We start from the raw sequence: 18,984 nt of genomic DNA, 5'->3' as shown, positions 1-18,984 counted from the left end.
TGGATGCTCTGTGGGTTCTTGCACAAGAACGGTTGTACTTGTGCAAGAAGATGCGAGTGTAGACATAGCCTTAGAGGGAACACTTCCCACAGCCTCTCTGCCCCCTAGTTAATGTCACACACATTGGGTTAATGCAATTGCAGGATAGTTGCATGGGCGGGGGGGAGTTGGTGGGGGCCAAACTAATCCCTGTTGGTAGGAGGATGGTGGGAAAAGTCCTTCAAGAGGGGTGACATGACACCTTTTACTTCTGGTCATGTGTCCATCTTGCCCCACGTGTGTTACCTCCAGAGGCCCAGTTAACACGGGTCAGGGGGTGTGGCTAATGGGACACCACCAAAAATTATATAAATCTGCTGCCTCTGCCGGTCCCGGAGGAGGAGTATGTTGGCTGCCTGCGCCACAGGAGGTGTGAGTTTAGCGCAGGGTTTTCCTGTGCCGCGGGAGGGGGTGTGTGTGTGTGTGTTGGTGGGGGATTTTTTATGCTTTTTTTTTTGTTATGCTCAACCAAAATTATTGCGGGGCCCCGTTGAAATTGTTTGAATTGGGCCCCGCACTTCCTAAAGCCAGCCCTGCTCTCAACCATGGCCATCAGTGTCCACATCTAGATAAGAGAGAGAAGCAGAATTAATTTTTCATACCCATTCAACCCTCATTCTCTTCTGAGACTGCCCACAACAGTGCCCAGTCTAGCAGTGGTCAAGTACTATTTCCAACCATTCAAATCTGCTAAGTAATTTTTGAAGCTACTTTGCAAATTACTGTGTAGTCACAGGTAATGAGCAAGTTATTGATTTTACTGTGCATCAGAATTGAATATATCCTGTAATTTTTTTCTCTTTCAATTTTGGAAGGAGTAGATGCTTCACTTCAGATGAATTCCAGGTAAATTTTAACTGAATTCAGGAGTAAATGAAAAAGCAAATAAGATTTCCTGCCCAAGAAACCCACACACCCATTGGTACTCAGTATAAATATATACCTATTATATAATACTCATCATTAGAAATAAACACACAGCCAATGAGATAATAATTTAGCCTCTTTGGAGCAGGCTAATTAAAGTGAAATAATGTTGCAATAACAAAGTACAAGTACATCATTAAATGGGAGGGTTGGCTGTAGAATGCCAAGAATATCAGGAACATTTTGTCTGTGAAGAGAGAGCACGAGCTGGGATCTGACCATTACGAAAAGTGGCATCTTTACTTCATGACACAGAGTTTGGCATAAGGAGTTTGTTTTTAAAAAAATCAGATGCATTTTAATATTACATATGTTCCTATGGGGGCTGTGTGATAGTATTTGATATGTATGTGCTGTCATGTTCAGTCTCAAAACAAATCTGATCTGATGTAGAGCTAGTGGAGATATTCAGTGGAAGCAATATTTATTATAAAAAAAATCTAGCCGTCTCTGTTTATAAAAAGCTAGTGAATCAGCCCTGAGAATATCTTTTCTTTGCAAGAGTATCTACTGTATATTTGAGAGAGTTTGTGGCTGTCTGTCCATCTGTTTGTTAAGAACTCCTCCTAAACAGTAAGTGCTAGAACCTTCAAATTTGGTATGCAGTTTCCTCTTATTATAACTTAAAGCAAGGTCAGGGTTTGGTTGGGCCCAGACAATGGGATGCTCCTGAATATAATTTTTTCTCATAAAATGGAAAGAGAGAGTCTGCAAGAAGGGACAATTATATTGTAGAATGACCAAAGCGGGGCGGGCACACCCATAAGAAAGGGGCCAGCTGCAGGTGGGGCTCTGGATGTTGTCAGCCACCGTACCCAGGGAAGATTCCCATGCTAGAGCTGGGCATGGTTAAGCCACCCCTCCCATTCTGCCCCCATATCTTACAGACAGAGCCCAAACTATTCATCCTCCTCAAGCTGGCCAGCCAGCTCAGCCTCTGCCACCCTGGTGAGACCTGGGGAGCCACTAGCTGGATAGCATGGCTCCAGCTGCCCCAGCCAGCTGCCACTCCCACCTCATGCTCTGAACCCCACCCCCTGCCCTGACTCCTGCACCCCCACACATTTCTGCCCTGAGCACCCCCATCCCTGCCCTGAGCACATCCACACCTCCCAACCTCCTACCCTGACTTCTACACCAACCACCCCCTGTTCTGAGTCCCTCCTCATCCTCTATCCCCGATTCCTGAACCCCCCCCCCCAAATACCCAGCCCCCTGTCCTGAAAGACCCAAGCAACACTGGGTAAATCTTTTAGTAGATGTGGCAGACTAAAGGCAGTGGGCTGCATTAGTCTGGCGGAGGGCAGGTATATGGGTAGTTGGGTGAATGGGATCCAGTTCCTTGAATAGGCTGCCAGGGATTGCTGTTCAGCAACCAAGACAGGAGGGCACCTGAGACTCATTCAGAGCTGGCCTGCAGAAGCAGCCTAAGGGAAGATCTGCAGCCAGGCAAGGCCCACTGGCCCACTATAGAAGGCTTCCGCTCAGGTAAGTCAGGGCAAGGAGAAGAGGGACAGACTGGTAGAGGAGGAAGCACAGAGTGGAAGCAAATCAGAGGCTGCAAGCAGGAGAGGTTTTCTCCAAAACACCAGGGAGAAGGTATTATGGGAGCAGCTGGAGAAGTGGTCCAGGGAGAGGCTGCTATCCTGTGGAGATAAAGGCAAGAGCCCCACTAGTAGCCATCTAGGGTTCCCCCCAACCCACCCAATGCCCAGTGGGCCACTACCAGGGAAAAGGGGACTTTTGGACTGTGGAAGGGTTTTTCCCTCCAAGCTAGTAACTGGCCTATGATGAAAATGGCTCGTTAAGCAGGGAACGCTCACCTCCAAGAGAAACAAGAGGCAGCAGACAGGTCACTGCCAGCCTCTGAGGCATACTAAAATCTGCACAACCAGAGCTCACCACATGGGTGAATAATTTTCAAATTATGGGTTGTTTACAAAATGTTTGCCTCATCCATTCACTGTTTGTGGTTTACGGTTGATCCATTTAAGTCCTATGATAATATTTCTGCTCCCTGACAATGATTAAATGGCTTAAGCTGGAAAATACTTAATAGTGAGAAATTCACTCTTGGATGGATTACCATTTGGGCTCAAATTTGTTTTAAAAAAGTGAGGATTTGCATGCAATGTCATGAATACCCGATGCCATCATAATATTTACAAATAACTGACACTGACCCCACAGTTCACAAAATTTTTCATAGACTTTTTTAAAACTGATTAACCATCTGGATTAAGTCCCAACAAACAAGATTGGCCTTCATTTTTACCTGAAGCTAGGAAGCATGTGCAATGTTCACTCAGAGCTAAAAGGGGTTGCTTTATTTTTAAAGCAAAACCTGTCTTTGCTGAAGAATGGCTTTGCAACAAAATCCAAAATTCTGATTGTCAAAGGTCTTCTATTTTTGACAGAAATCAATTATATTTTATTTTTAAATGCAATACAATTGATTTCATTTTGGTTATCAAAAATTAGAAGTTTTCTTATCACTAAAAAGATGTCAGACAGTCCATTTTTGTATGTTCAAGACTCATCTCAAAGCAGGTCTTATGTCTCAAAGTCACTACCAGTAACTGCATAACAGTCTATAGCATGTGCTTGTGTAGAAAGGAGTCTATCAAGAGACAACTGTGCTAAATACCACAGGGTTAGATATCACAAGAAACAGGAGAAGTCTGTATTTACTCTTCACTGCCGAATTACTGTTTATATCACTGCTGCCACTACTTGCTTATTCCTATGGCAGTTTATTTTCCCACCCTCACAAAGACTGTCAGGTTGATTTAGTGCCAGAAATGAGGCTTTGTATAAACAAGGTTTTACTGAATGTAGGATCAATAGAAATGTTGCCATGAAGCTTTTTGTTTGAAAGCCAATAAAATAGTATTTTGTTTGGATTGAAATGTCCTTTCTGTGCCCCAAGTCTTCATAGTCATGTGCTAAGCATTGGAAGTGGAAAGTGGGCTGGAAAGACAGAGGAAATGCATCTGCTGAATGAAATGCAAAAAATAAACCGACATAAATGGTGTCAAAGTAAATGAGGGTATGTCTACACTACAGTGCTATTTCAAATTAACTTAATTTGAAATAGTTAATTCGAATTAAGCTAATTCGAAATAACGCATCTAGACACAAAAACTATTTCAAAATAGCATTTTGCTATTTCGAAACAGCACGTCCACACTGAGTGGATCCTGAACCGAAGTTAAGGCTGGACGGAACCAGTGCCGGCAGAGCATCAGGTTAGGACTTAGTGTGTGGGGCTGCTGCCTGAAGCTAACTGAGCTCCGTGCTTAAAGGGACCCAACCCCCACCGCGGACAGACAGTTCTCAGGGTTCCCCGCTTGCTTATCTACCTCAATGAGGGACAGCAAAGCAGTCCTGTCTTGGAGTGACCTGAGTGCCTGAACTCGGAACACCACAGCACTCGGCCACATGGAGTCAGAGCTGCCCCTGGGCACACCGGTGCATCTCGTGGGGTCGTTGCCATCATCCCGGCTGCACTTGCTGCAGGCTGCCATCCGGGGGATCCATTGGAGGGCTGTCAGGATCCAGGAGGCCCTGAGGGAGAGCGCCCATTACGAGGAGCCCTCAGAGCTTCCCCAATCCTTCCCACCGGGGGCTTGTGCCGCAGTCCTCCCTCATGTCCTTCCACTTACCCCTTCCTAGCCCCCCTTCCTGATGTCAAATAAAAGACATGTATGTTCAAAAACAGAAACTGGGTTAATTGAACAAAACTGGGGGGAGGGGATGAACCTCTGGGGAGACTGGGAAAAGGAGGTGGGAGAGGGGAAGAGAGATGGTGGGAGAGGGGAGGGGGAAACCTGGGAGGAGGGAGCTGGAAGGGGGAAGCAAGGGGAAGAAAGGGGAGGGGAAGCTCAGGGTCTCTCCAGACCCACTTGACTTTCATGCTAACCTGCTCCTGGGTTTGCATGTGGCCTTTGGTTGCCAGGCTGGCAGCTATCCTGCCATAGACGGCCGCATTCCTCTGTCTAGTGCAGAGATCATGGATGTTGGGGGCATCTCCCCCAAACCTGAATAATGTCCATGATCTGCACCTTGGACCAAGAAGGTGCCCACCTTCTACAGCCCCTGTCAGGCCCCTGGGAGCTGGCAGACTGCTCCTGGGGAGTGGTGGAGGGCTTGCTGCCAGTGTCTGCTGGCTCATGTTTTGGGGCCATTGGGTCAGGGGCCCCGGTGGCCACTGCTGGCTCTGGGCTGGCAGGCTTGGAGCTGGCACAGGCACGGTCGCCAGGTTCTACCCCTTTAATGGCTCCGGGGCTGGGGGAGAAGAGAGTAAGTTTTCCTGGTTGTGCCCAGAGTGGCCACCAGGGCTCCCTGGGAAGAGCTGGAGGACTCCTATTTCGAATTAAGTGTCTACACAGCACTTAATTCAAAATAGCTATTTTGAATTTGGTGTTACACCTCATAGAATGAGGTTTACCAAATTTGAAATAAGGGCTCTACTATTTCGAATTTATTTCAAAATAGCAGTTTGCCTGTGTAGACGCTATTAAAGTTAATTCAAAATAATTGCTGTTATTTCAATTTAACTTTGTAGTGTAGACATACCCTTAGGCTGTGTCTACACTGGCATGAATTTCCGGAAATGCTTAAAACGGAATACTATTCCGTTATCAGTTTTTCCGGAAAAGGAGCGTCTACATTAGCAGGCTGCTTTTCCGGAAAAGCCCTTTTTCCAGAAAAGCGTCTGTGGCCAATGTAGATGCGCTTTTCCGGAAAAGAGCCCCGATCGCCATTTTCGCGATCGGGGCTGTTTTCCGGAAAAGACTACTGGGCTGTCTACACTGGCCCTTTTCCGGAACTGTGTTCCGGAATAAGGACTTAAGCCCGAGCGGGTGCAGAATAGTTTTTCCGGAATAGCGGCTGATTTTGTACAGTAGAGCGTCGTTGCTTTTCCGGAAATTCAAGGGCCAGTGTAGACAGCTCGCAGCTTATTCCGGAAAAGCGGCTGATTTTCCGGAATAAGTGGCCCAGTGTAGACACAGCCTTAGACTGTAAAATCTCTTCTGTTTCACCCACAAATATTTCTTCCTCGTTTATCTCTCTGGTACAAGTCCCCAGGATTCTTTGGCTATTCATCCTGTGTTTTTTTTTCATTGATGAATGTGCTGATAGGTTTGATGGTATTTATACTAAACCTTGCAAAGGGGAAAAAACTAATTTCTTGCAAGCACATGTTTTGATATTTACCATACCGTTTGGTTAATGTACAAAAGTTTGTTCCAGATTACCACCTCAGAAATGACACCCACGGGCATATAAAGCTCAGATCTGGACCTAGAGTTCAAATACAGAGGTTCTAGTTTGGCCACATCCTGATTTTTTTGATGGAGAGAGAAACAGGTACAACAGAACTTCTCTGATCTGCAAACCCAGCAATTTAAACCAAAAATCTAATTGTCTCATCTACCTTTTTAGCAAAGATTTAACAGCAGTGACAGCACTGCAGCAAGATCTATTGCTAATATTTCATTACAAAATATACTGCTGTACATTTGCTGGTGGAGTATATTATGAAGTATCATAAATAATTAAAAATTAATCATACCTGTCAAAATAAATGAATACTTTCTGTGATGATGTATCTCTGAATATATTATGGCATTTATTTGCTTATTCTTGAATTACAAAAAATGTGTAATCCACACTAGTTACTAACATGCATATAGGACTGATCCTGGACCAGGGGTGGGCAATAATTTATGGTGAGGGGCCACTTCAAGACCTTACTTTTTTGTGGAGGGGATGCCAGTTCTAGGATGGAGATTGGGTGCAGAAGGGTGCATGGGGTAAGGGACTGGGGTGCAGGAAATGGTGTGAGGTCTGAGAGAGAGACTGGGTGAAGGAGGAACCTGGGGAAGGGGGTTGTGACCTGGGGGAGAGGGTTGGAGTACAGGGTCAGGGAGGGAGTGGAGGTGCAGGAGAGGATTCTGGCCTTGGGGATGAGTGTAGGAGGGAGTACAGGGCCTGGGAGGGAGTTGTGACCTGGGGATGGATGGTGTCACGGCTCAATCCCCCAACCTGAAACTATGCGTGAAGAGATGTGGGGCTGGCTAACCAAATAAACTGTGCAAAACCTGTCTCTGTGATTCCCAGAGACAAACTTATTCAATCCCAGTCCCCGAGATCCAAGAGAAAAAAAAAACAACCACTGGTTCTTCACTGTCACCACCCAAGTGATTCCAAAAAAATCAGAGAAGAGATCACTTGTGATTCCCCTCCATAAGGTAAAGCTCTCTCCTCTGCCCCAACCTCCGTTTTGCTTGGAGTTGGGAAAAGAGAGGGAATCCACAGACATCAATAGACTCTGCCCTTGTAACTAGGCACTTAATGCTAAGGACACAAGAATCTAATCCTTAGCTACAAAAGAGAAAAACAATTAGCCAGCTCAGACATGATTTCCAACCCCCCAAACAAGGAAAACAATAAACCCTGATGGACTATCTAAACTTTTCCCTACTTACACACTTCAAGAAGTCTGTTCTTGGAGAGAGAACTCTCCCATCTCCCTGAATACCTGGGAGAAACTGCTTTGCCCTCAAACAAAGGAGAGAGAGAAAACCTCCTCTTTTCCAGTTTGAAATTCTGACCTGCATTGTTATTGGCTGATTGCCTGAAGTCCACCTAGCAGAAACCTTTGCTAGGTACCTGAGTTAGCCCCTTAGTCACCAGGTGCTGGTCAGCACTCCTTCTGATCATGACAGATAGTGACCTGGGGGAGTTGGAGAGCACGAGGGGCTGGGGTGCCAGAGGTAGGCTGTGGCTGGGAGGCTCTTCTCCTGCTCTGCAGCACCCCAAGGCAGGCTGGGCTCCCTGCCTGCTGAAGCTCCAGAGCATTGAAAATGCAGCCAGCTCTCTCCAGGTGGCTCTCCACTCCAAGAGGGGGAGAGGCTTACACTGCCCCCATCCCCCAGCCAATCTCTCAGCTCTTATTGGCTGGTTGTTCCTGGCCAATAGGAGCTGAGAGATTGACTCGGGTCAGTTCCTATTGGCGATTTATGTCCAACTAATAGGAGCTGAGGATTGGGTTGGGGTGGGGAGATCACCCAAAGCTGCCTCCTCCCTCCAGGGCAGAGAGTCACAGGGAGCAGCCCTACATTTAAAACAGTGGCTGCTGCATGCCTGAGGATCCCAGGAGGGGCACCTGTGGGCTGGATCCAGTGTCTTGGTGGGCCGGATACAGCCTACAAGAGGTATCTTGGACAGGTACCACTGTCTTGGACCCAAAAAAGTGAGTGCAAGTCTTTCCCATTATAGTCCCTGGATTTTGAATCAGGCTCAGTAAAATTTAAATAAGGCTCTGACCCTGCAAAAGACACATAAGCTTTAAGAATGTGAACAGTCCATTGGTTGTCTTGGACATGGTTACTTGATACAACTAACTGGGTGGCAGGCGGGGGGAGACCGTTAGTGAAAAGCTTGCTGTGCATCACAGGAATGCATCACAGTCCTTAATACATATGGGCTGTGTCTACACTGGGCCACTTATTCCAGAAAATCAGCCGCTTTTCCGGAATAAGCTGCAAGCTGTCTGCACTGGCCCTTGAATTTCCGGAAAAGCAATGACGCTCTACTGTACAAAATCAGCTGCTATTCCGGAAAAACTATTCTGCTCCCGCTCGGGCATAAGTCCTTATTCTGGAACAGTGTTCCGGAAAAGGGCCAGTGTAGACAGCCCAGTAGTCTTTTCCGGAAAAGCGCTTCTACATTGGCCACAGACGCTTTTTCGGAAAAAGGGCTTTTCCGGAAAAGCAGCCTGCCAATGTAGACGCTCCTTTTCCGGAAAAACTGAAAACAGAATAGTATTCCGTTTTAAGCAGTTCCGGAAATTCATGCCAGTGTAGACACAGCCACACTGAAAGGAGCCTCATTTACAAATAACTACTAGTTTTCTGTCGAAATAGTGCACCATTTAGAAGGTTTTAATAATGTAATAATTAATAACACAATTATAATTAATAGCACCTTTATTCTGTGAATATCAGCATTTTAAAAATGCATATAATGCTATTGTCTCTATTTTTCAAAGGGGGATTACTAGGTATGTGAGATGGTTTGCCCAAAGTCATGCATTGAATGTAAGGGTACATCTACACTGCAGCATTCTTCTGGAATAACAGCTGTTATTCCAGAAAAACAATACTTGCGTCCATACTGCAATTGTGTTATTTCAAAAGAAAGTCAAAATAACTGACTGCTTTTTCCGAGAGTGGTAAACCTAATTCTACAAGAAATAAGCCTTTTTCAGAAAAAGGTATGTGTGGATGAGGAAGACTGAATTATTTCAAAAGAGAGGCCTCCAGGAAATAACACACGTACCCTGCTGGCCACTCCGTCCACACTCATCACAACTCTATAGTTCCTGTCTCCTGGCAGCTCTTAAAGCTCCTGCAGACACAGGAGACAGAGCTTGTGGCAGGAAGCAGGCCCTAAAAGCTTCCAAACACCGCGTGGCTACCAGTGCCTGATGTCTGGGCACCAATGTCTCAGCCACAAGCTCCCCAAGAGCCCACTAGCCCTCCCAGGGAACATTGACAGTGCTCCCAGGAGCCTGCCAGAGGCCAAAAAAGGCATGTGCCGTCCTGGTCTGAGGTGAAGATCCTGGTCCTCCTGGAGGCATGGGACAATAAGGAGAACCTCCAGGATCTCTGCTGCAGATGCAGGAATGTGGACATATACAGGTGGATGGCTGACAGCCTGGCCATGAAGGGCCACTCCAGAAGCCTGGAGCAGGTCTGCAACAAGGTCAAGGAGCTGTGGCAGGCCCAAGCCAGGGTGATGGAGCATAGCTCAAGCTCTGGGGCAGGACCCCACTCCTGCCTCTATTACAGTGGTTCTCAACTCGTTTCAGTCCATGGACCACCAGGCCAATCAAAAAATTTTCGTGGATTTTGGACAATGTTCCTGTGGACCACCAAAAAAGTCACCATGGACCACCAGATGAGAACCACAGCTCTATTATAATGAACTCCACTGAATCTGGGGGGAGGTGTAGCCCCTTCCCCATCCCCAGTGGTGGACTCAGGGTTGGAGACGCCCGTTGTTGCCTGCCTGGGGGTCCCAGTCCACAATGAGAAGGAGGAGGAAGAGGAGGAGCTGGAGGAGGAAGGGGAAATGGCCAGCACCATCATCCTGGAACTGGTACCCCAGGGCCTGGATGACTCCCAGGCATCCTCTGAGGCCAAGGAGGTATCATCAAGTCAATGCTCTTAGTTTTTCACACACATAAGGTGGGAGGGGCGGGTGTTGAGGGGACGTGGTTCAATCGTTGCTCGGACTTTTCAGCCTGACCATCGTGCTGCAGTCTGTGCATGTGGATGCATGTGCAGAGCCAGTCTGCACCATACATCCCCAGGAGGCAGCCCCAGAGCACCCCTGGGCTTCTGCTCACAAGCTCTGGGGAGGCCAGACACATGTCTGAGCCCCGGAGGGAATGTGCCCCCACCACCGGCCACCCCCAGAAGGAGGCTGGGGACAAAGGCACACGCACGCCTGCTCACAGACTGAGAAGTGCCACACACGGCACACAGGCATGCCTGCATGCTCGAGGCACCTCCCGTTCCTGGGACAGCACTGACAGGCACAGGTGTGTGTGCAGCACCAATGGAAGCCCAGGCTGCTTCAGGCCCCTCTCCCGACCATGGGATTCTAGGGTGGCCGGACACTTCCTTGCCTGCTTGCCCGTGGGATGGGGGAGGGGGAAGAAGTGGGAAGCATAGTCCCCTGGGGACCTCTGGCCCCCTGTGAGGCATTGCCCCTGTCCAGGCCACACATGGCCTTTCTCCCAGGACATCACCGTCCTCTGCCCCAAAAACTGTTGCTCTCAGCTCACAGATGAGGGCAAGGCCTCAGGGACAGTATCTCCAGGGATGACTGAGCACCTCTCTTTATTCTCCCAGCCAGATCAGCTGTGATTTTGGGGCAATCAACACCATCCAAACCAGCTGCCCGACCCCAAGGGAGCCACAGGTATCTGAGGGTCCAGGAGGACATCATGAGGGAACAGTTGTCTGTCCTCCAGGACATGCAGCAGGCACTGACCCTGAAGGTCTGGGATGACACACAGTGGCAGACCCAGATGTGAACCGAGTTGCTGCAGGAGGGCCACAACATGTGTGAGACCATCCAGGAGATGATGGCCTACCTGGCACCAGTGTCTGCTCCAGTCCCCGCCCGCCTCCCATGCCTGTCCCCGCTCCAGTTCCCACTCCTGCCTATCCCCCTGTTCTCCCAGGACCACTCCACTCCTGAGGTCACTGAGGTCCCCAGACAAGAGGTGTTACAAGCACTGAAACCATGCACCACTCTCCGCCTTACCTCTGAGCCTCTCCTCCCTGCTCCAATGTTCTCATCCCACCTTCCCATATCCAGGTTCTCAGCCCTGCTCTTCCCCAGTTACTTTTATCCCAAATAAAAAACAAAGAGTTATTTTTTTGAAAACCAAACAGTTTTTATTGGGTCTGCAGGAAAGGGAGATTGTAGGGGGCAAGAGAGGTGGCAAGGCACAGGGAAGGCCCTGGGGAGAGTTACAGGGGTCCTTCAGAGCCTTCTGAATGCACACCCCCACCTGATGGGCCTGTGGGATGGCAGCTGTGCCTGGAGGCTTGAAGGCCTGTCCCTTCTGGCTGGCCTCTTCCTCCCACCCTGGAAGGAAGGCCACCCCCTACCTCTACATGATGCTGTGGAGAACACAACACGGGGAGATCACCTGCAGGATGTTGTGCTCCCCCACATTCAGGCAGGTCAGTAGGCACCTGAACCATGCGCCTTCAAGCACCTGAAGGCGCATTCGGTCTGGATGCAGGGCCTGCCCAGGCAGCAATGGAAGAGGTCCCTGCTTGGGTCTAGGTAGCCGGTGTAGTGCTCCATCAGCCATGGCATTAGGGGGTAAGATATGTCCCCCACTATGCAAAATGGTAGCTCAACATCCCCAAACATGATGTTGCATCGGGGGAAGAATGTGCCAGCCTCCAGTTTCTGGTAGAGTCTGGAGTTGCAGAAGATGCAGGTGTAATGCGCCTTCCCCAACCAGCTGACAATCTCTGTGAACTGTCCATGGTGGTCAACCAGGGCCTGCAGGACCACAGAAAAGTATCCCTTGTGGTTTATGTACTTTGCAGCACAGTGATTGGGGGCACAGATGGGGATGTGGGTTCCATCTATAGCCTCCCCAGCAGTTGGGGAAGCCCAGGTGGCAAATTTGGCTACGATAGGGTCCAGGTCTCCCAGGCAGATGATCCTGCACAACAGGACAGCGTTAATGACCCTCACCACCTGCAGAAGGAGACAATGACATGAAAGAGAATCAAAGGGGTGCCTGAGCCCTTGGGAGGCCCTCACGCCTCCTCCCCCCTACAAACATCCCAGCAGCCAGCCCCTATTAAGTGCCCCCTCCCCACAGGGCTGTGTGAGGGCGGGACTGCAGAACCCCCCGGGGATGGGGCTTCAACCTCCCAGGTTACCCCCTGCACTCCCAACCCCTTTTTCCCTAGTGTCTCCCTTTCTAGTACTCCCTCGCACCCGCTCCAGGGACTGCAGCCCAAGAGTGCCTTACCTCCATGAGGAGGGCCCTAATGGTGGACTTTCCCATGCCGAACTGGTTGTCCACAGACCGGTAACTGTCGGACATGGTGAGCTTCCAGGCAGTGATGGTGACCAGCTTCTCCTGGGGTATGGCAGGTCATATCTGGATGTCCCATCATAGGAGGGTAGGGGCTAGTCAGGCACACAGCTCCATGAATGTCTCCTTTCTCATATGGAAATTGTGGTGCCACTGCCGGTCGTTTCATCACTAGTTGGTCCCACCAGTTGGAAATGGTGTCCAGCCTCCAAAGCATCACTCCACTGTGGGATGCAGTTGCAAGGGCCTTGCTCCCGCACACAGGCAGAGGTTCTCAAAGATGAGCTTGGAGTCAAGCTCATGCAGGACCATGAAGGCATCCTGAACAAACTGCTGCGGAAACTGTAGCATGGCAGTGTGGGGCCATTACATGCCCAGAGGCAACTCTAGCTCCATGGCAAGGAGTGTGCTGTGGTGTCCTGAAGCAGGGCAACTAGAGCATGCAGTGCAAATGCTTTGCTGTCCCTCAAAGAGGTAGGCAAGCAAGCAGAAGAAAGCTGAGGAACGGCTTTAAGCATGCATCTCAGTTAGCCTTAGGCAGCAGCATCCAGAAGCAACTGCTGACCTAATGCCTTGCCTGAACTAGATCCGGATGACCTTAAATGCGAGATCGTGTCCAATCAGTGTGGATGCTGTTTTTTGAAATAATACATCATTATTTCGTTGCGCTTTTTGTATATAGATGCTCTATTTCGAAATAAGCTTTTCTGGAAGATCTCTTCTAGAAAAGCTTATTCCTAAAGATGCTTGCAGTGTAGACATACCCTAAGTCACAGCTGGGAATATTGCGCATCAGCATCAAACATATCAGTGAATTTCTACAAATGTTTATACATAAAGGCAGGATAATAGAAGCAAGTTTGGGGTATTTGTCTTGATCAATAGGAAATTCACTCGACATGACTTGATAGTCAAGTGACAAGGATGAGTTAAAATGACTCAAAAACTGGTTATGCTATCTGCTTATTTACTTTTGTTCATTACAGCCCATGAATGCAGATGAAATGGGAATCAGATAATTGCAAGTACATTGTGCAGGAAACAAACAGTGGGGAGTTGGAATTACTGTGCCTAGTTATTTCAAACTGAAACAGACCACACAAAGAGCTGTAATTAAAGTGATGTAAAATAGAAAGCTGCTAGTATAGAATTTTCATATTCAGAAATTACTCATTTGGGAGCAGGGAGGCTTTTGAGGAGGTTCTGGAAGGGATTGAGTCACTACAAAATGAATTATCAACTACCTTCATTTCGCCTATTTGCTTAACTCCCCCCCCCCCCAGCAAATTCAAGTCTAACTCTATCAAGGGGGAGGCTCCTACTCTAGTCTCCTCCCCAAGTCAGCCAAAATTATTACATTCCCCCTCCAGAATGGGGTGGACTTTACACTGAAACATTTACATTAGCACAAAAACAAATCATTCAAAGATCAATGATGAAAGAAGCTGGGTCCAGAACACATTCACAAATTGATGAAATTGATGACACTGGGCCCAGGATTTCATCCAAGGGTAAAACTCCCATAGACTTCTATGGGTATGGCTACATTACAGGTAGACAGACACCTATGGCTGGCCTGTACCAGCCGACTTGGGCTCCTGAGGCTTGGGCCAAGAGGCTGCTTAAATATGGCAGATTTGCTCCATTACAGCCTCAGCTCTGGGACCCTCCTACCTCACAGGGCTCAAGAACCCAGGTTACAGCCCAAGCCTAAATGTCTACACTGCAATTAAGGAGACCTTTTGTCCAAGTCAGCTGGCACAAGTCAGCTATGAGTTTTTAACTGCCAAGTAAACATATCCATAAATGCCAGGATTTCACCCATTGAATTAAATTCTTTTGCATACCTTCAAGGCTCTCTTTATATCTTGGACTTATCCTACTGAAGTCCTTCATTCTCTCTCTTCCACCACTATTCCAGCTTCATCACACCTTTCATTTCTGTCTTCATGCCTTCCCTCCATCCACTGCTCTTTGGTGGGGGAACCTTCTCTCTAAGCAGCTCACCAAACAGTCGCCCTTCTTGTTCTAATCCTTCTTAAAATCCCATTCTGCCAGAATTTCCATAAGAAGTGAAATAAGGCAACTTAAATATTTAACACTTTCATCTAAAGCATTCAATTTCTGGTTTACCCAATGCATCCAGTCTTCAGTATCTCTCTTTTTGAAGTAAGGACTTTATTTTGTGCAGTATAATTAACTAACCTACTTAAACTGCTCTCATGAATGCTTTTCCTCCTTCTCTTCTCACCCCTTCCTTCCTGTTGTTTGTTACAATCCAACTTAAGACAAAATGCAATGAATATAAGCTTCATCACTCTTGTGTTGTATAGTGTCTAGACACAATGGGGCCCTGATCCTCACAATATGTTCATCATCCCAGTCTTTCTACCCATTCATGATAAATCTCTTAAATCAATATGAGAACTCAACAAGAGTAGGGTTGAAGGAGCATGCACTAAAAGATGGTGCATAAAGAATATTTTTTGGGAAGCACATTAGAAAGCACAGTACATGGATATATATATATGTGAAAACAGAAGAAATAAAGGTGTTTTTCTGAGACTAGTACAGAGGGAGGTTGCTAAAGAAACTTTCCCCAACATTTGTTTAGATTTGTCCCTACTTTCCTCTCCATTTATGGTTCCAGCCACTTAAATGTCACCTTGAATTTCAGCAAGGGCAGTTTTCAAGCAGGTACCAAACAGGCAGAAGAGGATAGGGATTTTCCTCTGTTCTTTTAGAATGTACATCTTTCTGATTCTTTTTCCTTTTATCACGTATAATCTGAATCAAATATGTTGCTGTTATCAGGCTTGATCAAAAGCAGAATTAAAAAAATACTCAAGAAGGTAAAAGAAACCATTTTTGACACAAAAGAGAGAGAAAATAATATTTTTACACTTCTTACTTTTCCTACTTCGAGATCTCTTTATGGGAATATACAGGTTGAATCTCTCTGCTCCAGCACTCTCGGGACCTGACCTGTGCCGAACCAGAGAATTTGCCAAGCCACAGGTGGTCAGTATTGTCTAGGAGCATTACCAAGACTTCCACTGCTTGCTGGGCTCTTACAGGACATTTAAAATAGAGCTAAATAACAGCACAGAACACTGAGAGCCAGGACTGGTGGCTGTAAACAGTCTTTATGGGATGTGGAAGTTTGGCCACACCCCTGATGATCCAGCAAACTGAAATCATGCTGGACTCTGGATGTTACCAGACCAGAGAGTGCTGGACTAGAGAGATTAAACCTGTTCACTGCTTTATTGATATCAAATGTTTAGTATTTATTCTCTCTCTCTCGCTTAGAGGGGAAAAAGTCTTAAATCTTGGACACAAGAAAATGATATGTGCTGGCTTGCAAGTTAGACAGTTGAGCCTAGTGTTTAGCAATGGAAAATAAAGGAAAACAAATTGATTTTAGTCTCTGCTCTTCCACTGAATCTTAGAATGATTTGAGCACTTCACAAATCCCATGTGACTCAGTGGATGTAGGATGATGTGAAGAATTCATCCTCTCTCCCCCACTCCACCCGATAACCTCAGAGGAAAGATGCAATAGATGCATAAAGTATTATTAATCAACTCCCAGTGCAATGTACAGAGTCCAGTCTGGTTCAGATTTTTACAAAGCCAAAGCTGATGGTCTTATTTTGCTTCCTACAGACAGAACAATTCCCTTCTGTTGACTTGTTGCTTTCCACAGAGGAAGGAACACAATTACCTCAAGCATTTTATAGGCTGTGGTATCTACAAACTCACCACTATCATTTTAAGGCAAATAAATACACTTGCTCATCCTACCTCTTGGTGAATCCTCTGAGTGATCTCTCTCTGGTCCATCCAAAAGGTTTAGCTCGTCTGCACTCACTCTGTGCCAGGTCCTGTTGGGGTTTTCTTTGTCCCTCAGTGGAGGAGAATATTCCAGTTCACAAGGCAATTCAAAATTGCAGTCAAATGCTGTTATAGGAAAACAGAGAGTACACACAGGTTTAATGAAAATCCAACTTCCTCTTCCTAAACGAGGCATACAGATAGTTTGGAATAGGAAGCCTAGTCCGAACTATCTAGTTCATGGTGCGTGTAGCCGCGGGCACGGAGTCCGCACTAGCGGACATTTAAAAATGGCGGCGCCCAGCAACATGCAAATGAAGCCCGGGAAATTCAAATCCTGGGCTTCATTTGCAAGTTCTTATGACTACATTAACCACCCTAGCTCGAACTAGGGTGGTAGTGTAGACATACCCCCAAATTTTTACATGAGTTAAGACTTATTTTTTATTCATGTTTCTCCTTGCATTTTCTCCCTTTCTAGGTAAAAAGGGACACAAAAGAGGTCAGATCAGATCCAATAATAGACACAAAGAGGAATTCAGAATGGATCAAACTCTTAAGGTGCCTTGTGGCAGTCAATAAAGAGCAAGGGCCAGAGGCCACCACATCTCTTAGGGTATGTCTACACTAGCCCCCTAGTTCGAGCTAGGGAGGCTAATGTAGGTATTCGAAGTTGCAAATGAAGCCCGGGATTTAAATATCCCAGGCTTCATTTGCATCTTCCCAGGTGCCGCCATTTTTAAATCCCCCTTAGTCCAAACTCCGTGCCCGCGGCTACACATGGCACAGAGTAGGTAGTTCGAATTAGGATCTCTAATTCGAACTACCGTTACTCCTTGTGGAACAAGGTGTACCGGTAGTTCGAATCAGAGATCCTAATTCAAACTACCTACTCTGTGCCGCGTGTAGCCGCGGGCACGGAGTTCGGACTAAGGGGGATTTAAAAATGGCAGCACCCGGGAAGATGCAAATGAAGCCTGGGATATTTAAATCCTGGGCTTCATTTGCAACTTTGAATGCCTACATTTGCCTCCCTAGCTCGAACTAGGAGGCTAGTGTAAACATATCCTTAGAGAGAAAGAGGACCACCAAAGATTTTCAAGCAGAAAAAAAAATTATCTAGAGCAGGAGTAGTCAACAGATGGATGGCAGGCCAAATCCAGATCACCAGATGCTTTTGGACAGACTCCAAAATATTTTATTTACATTATTGTTTGTTTATTTTCTCTAGAGTCTGGACATTGGCTATACCTTGAGTAGGGATATTAAATTTAGATTAATTAACTAATCGAATAGTCAACGGGATTTCCATCAACTATTTGATTAGTCTACAAGGGCACCTCTGCCTTTGAACTGTAGCAAGAGCTCTGCCAGGCTCTTGCTACAGTTCAAAAGCAGAAGCCCCACAGTGAGCGCGGGGCCGCTGGGGCTCTTGTACATTTCAAAGGCAGAATCACAGCAGAAGTGGAACGTGCAGAGACTGCTTCAGTCCCCGCTTGCGCCATTTCCCACCGTGCCTCTACCCTCTTCCCCTCCGTGGAGATGTTGCTGGGGAGAACTGGCTTTTAAGCTGGCTCTCCCCAGCACTGGCTCCTGCTCCCCCGTTCTTGCTGCCTCTCTCTGATGGAGGCAGCAATGGGGAGGGGGGGGCAGGAAGGAGGGGGAGGACTAGTTGCATCACTACTCGACTATCCGATAAGCTTATGCTTATCAGATAGTTGATAGTCGCTTACATCCCTAAACTTGACCGAGACATTTGGATTTTGACTAAAAAATTGACCACCCATGAGCTACAGAATGTTGACGGGGTATCTCAAAAGCAGAGGAAAATGTGATATAGACCTTTTCTACTACAGTATATCAGTTCAAATTCCAACCGCATCAATAGACACACATTACAATCTGAAGGCTGCTCATATGAATTGCTGGTCTCAGGCCAGCTCCTGGAGGACAGGGGTTTTCCAACACACAAGAGCTGTGAGCACCACTGCTCAGTGGCGGCCCGTCAATACAGGCGAACTAGGCGGTTGCCTAGGGCACCAAGATAAACGGCCGCTGAGGGCTTTGAAGGCAGGGGCGCCGATCACGTGTTTCACCTAGGGCGCCAGTTGCCGGCAGCTCATCTAGGGCTGCTCCTGCCACTGCTATATTGTGCAACAGTCTCAACAGAGAGACCCTTTGACTCATGGGTAACTGAAGTGACCTTTCATTCACAGAAGCAGTTCTTCCAGGTGAGGCACATTAGTGCAGCAGTGAAAGCTTGATCTGCTGCTGAGAATTCTGTGGACTGTGGGATATCGACCGCCAAGGCTCCTTACTCACACGTGTCACCAGAACTGGCTTTTGTAATGATACTTTAAGCTGCAGGTGCAATTAAGATTCCACTCTCTGAATACAGTAATTCCCCATCATATTATGAGTGAAGTTGTACATGACAACGTGTGGAATACATCTCCAAGTACTATGCCCACTGATTTTTTCACTTTTTTTTGCAAGCCCCTACTATGTTGACTTCCCAAGAGTCAGAGTAA

General features: G+C 47.1%; 1 protein-coding gene across 1 annotated transcript in view; it reads right to left on the bottom strand.

Annotated features, from left to right (window-relative positions):
• Positions 1 to 18,984, bottom strand: part of ALK (ALK receptor tyrosine kinase) — a 636,373-nt gene that overhangs the window by 448,160 nt on the left and 169,229 nt on the right. Inside the window, exon 3 of the mRNA XM_025180988.2 lies at positions 16,424 to 16,579. Within this exon, the coding sequence (XP_025036773.2) occupies positions 16,424 to 16,579 (156 nt within the window). The remainder of the gene's footprint in view (positions 1 to 16,423; positions 16,580 to 18,984) is intronic.

Source organism: Pelodiscus sinensis, chromosome 3, assembly GCF_049634645.1.
Source record: "Pelodiscus sinensis isolate JC-2024 chromosome 3, ASM4963464v1, whole genome shotgun sequence".
NCBI classification, from domain to species: domain Eukaryota; kingdom Metazoa; phylum Chordata; order Testudines; family Trionychidae; genus Pelodiscus; species Pelodiscus sinensis.
The sequence above is the reverse complement of the archived record's forward strand: the minus strand, read 5'-3'. Positions and strand labels throughout refer to the sequence as shown.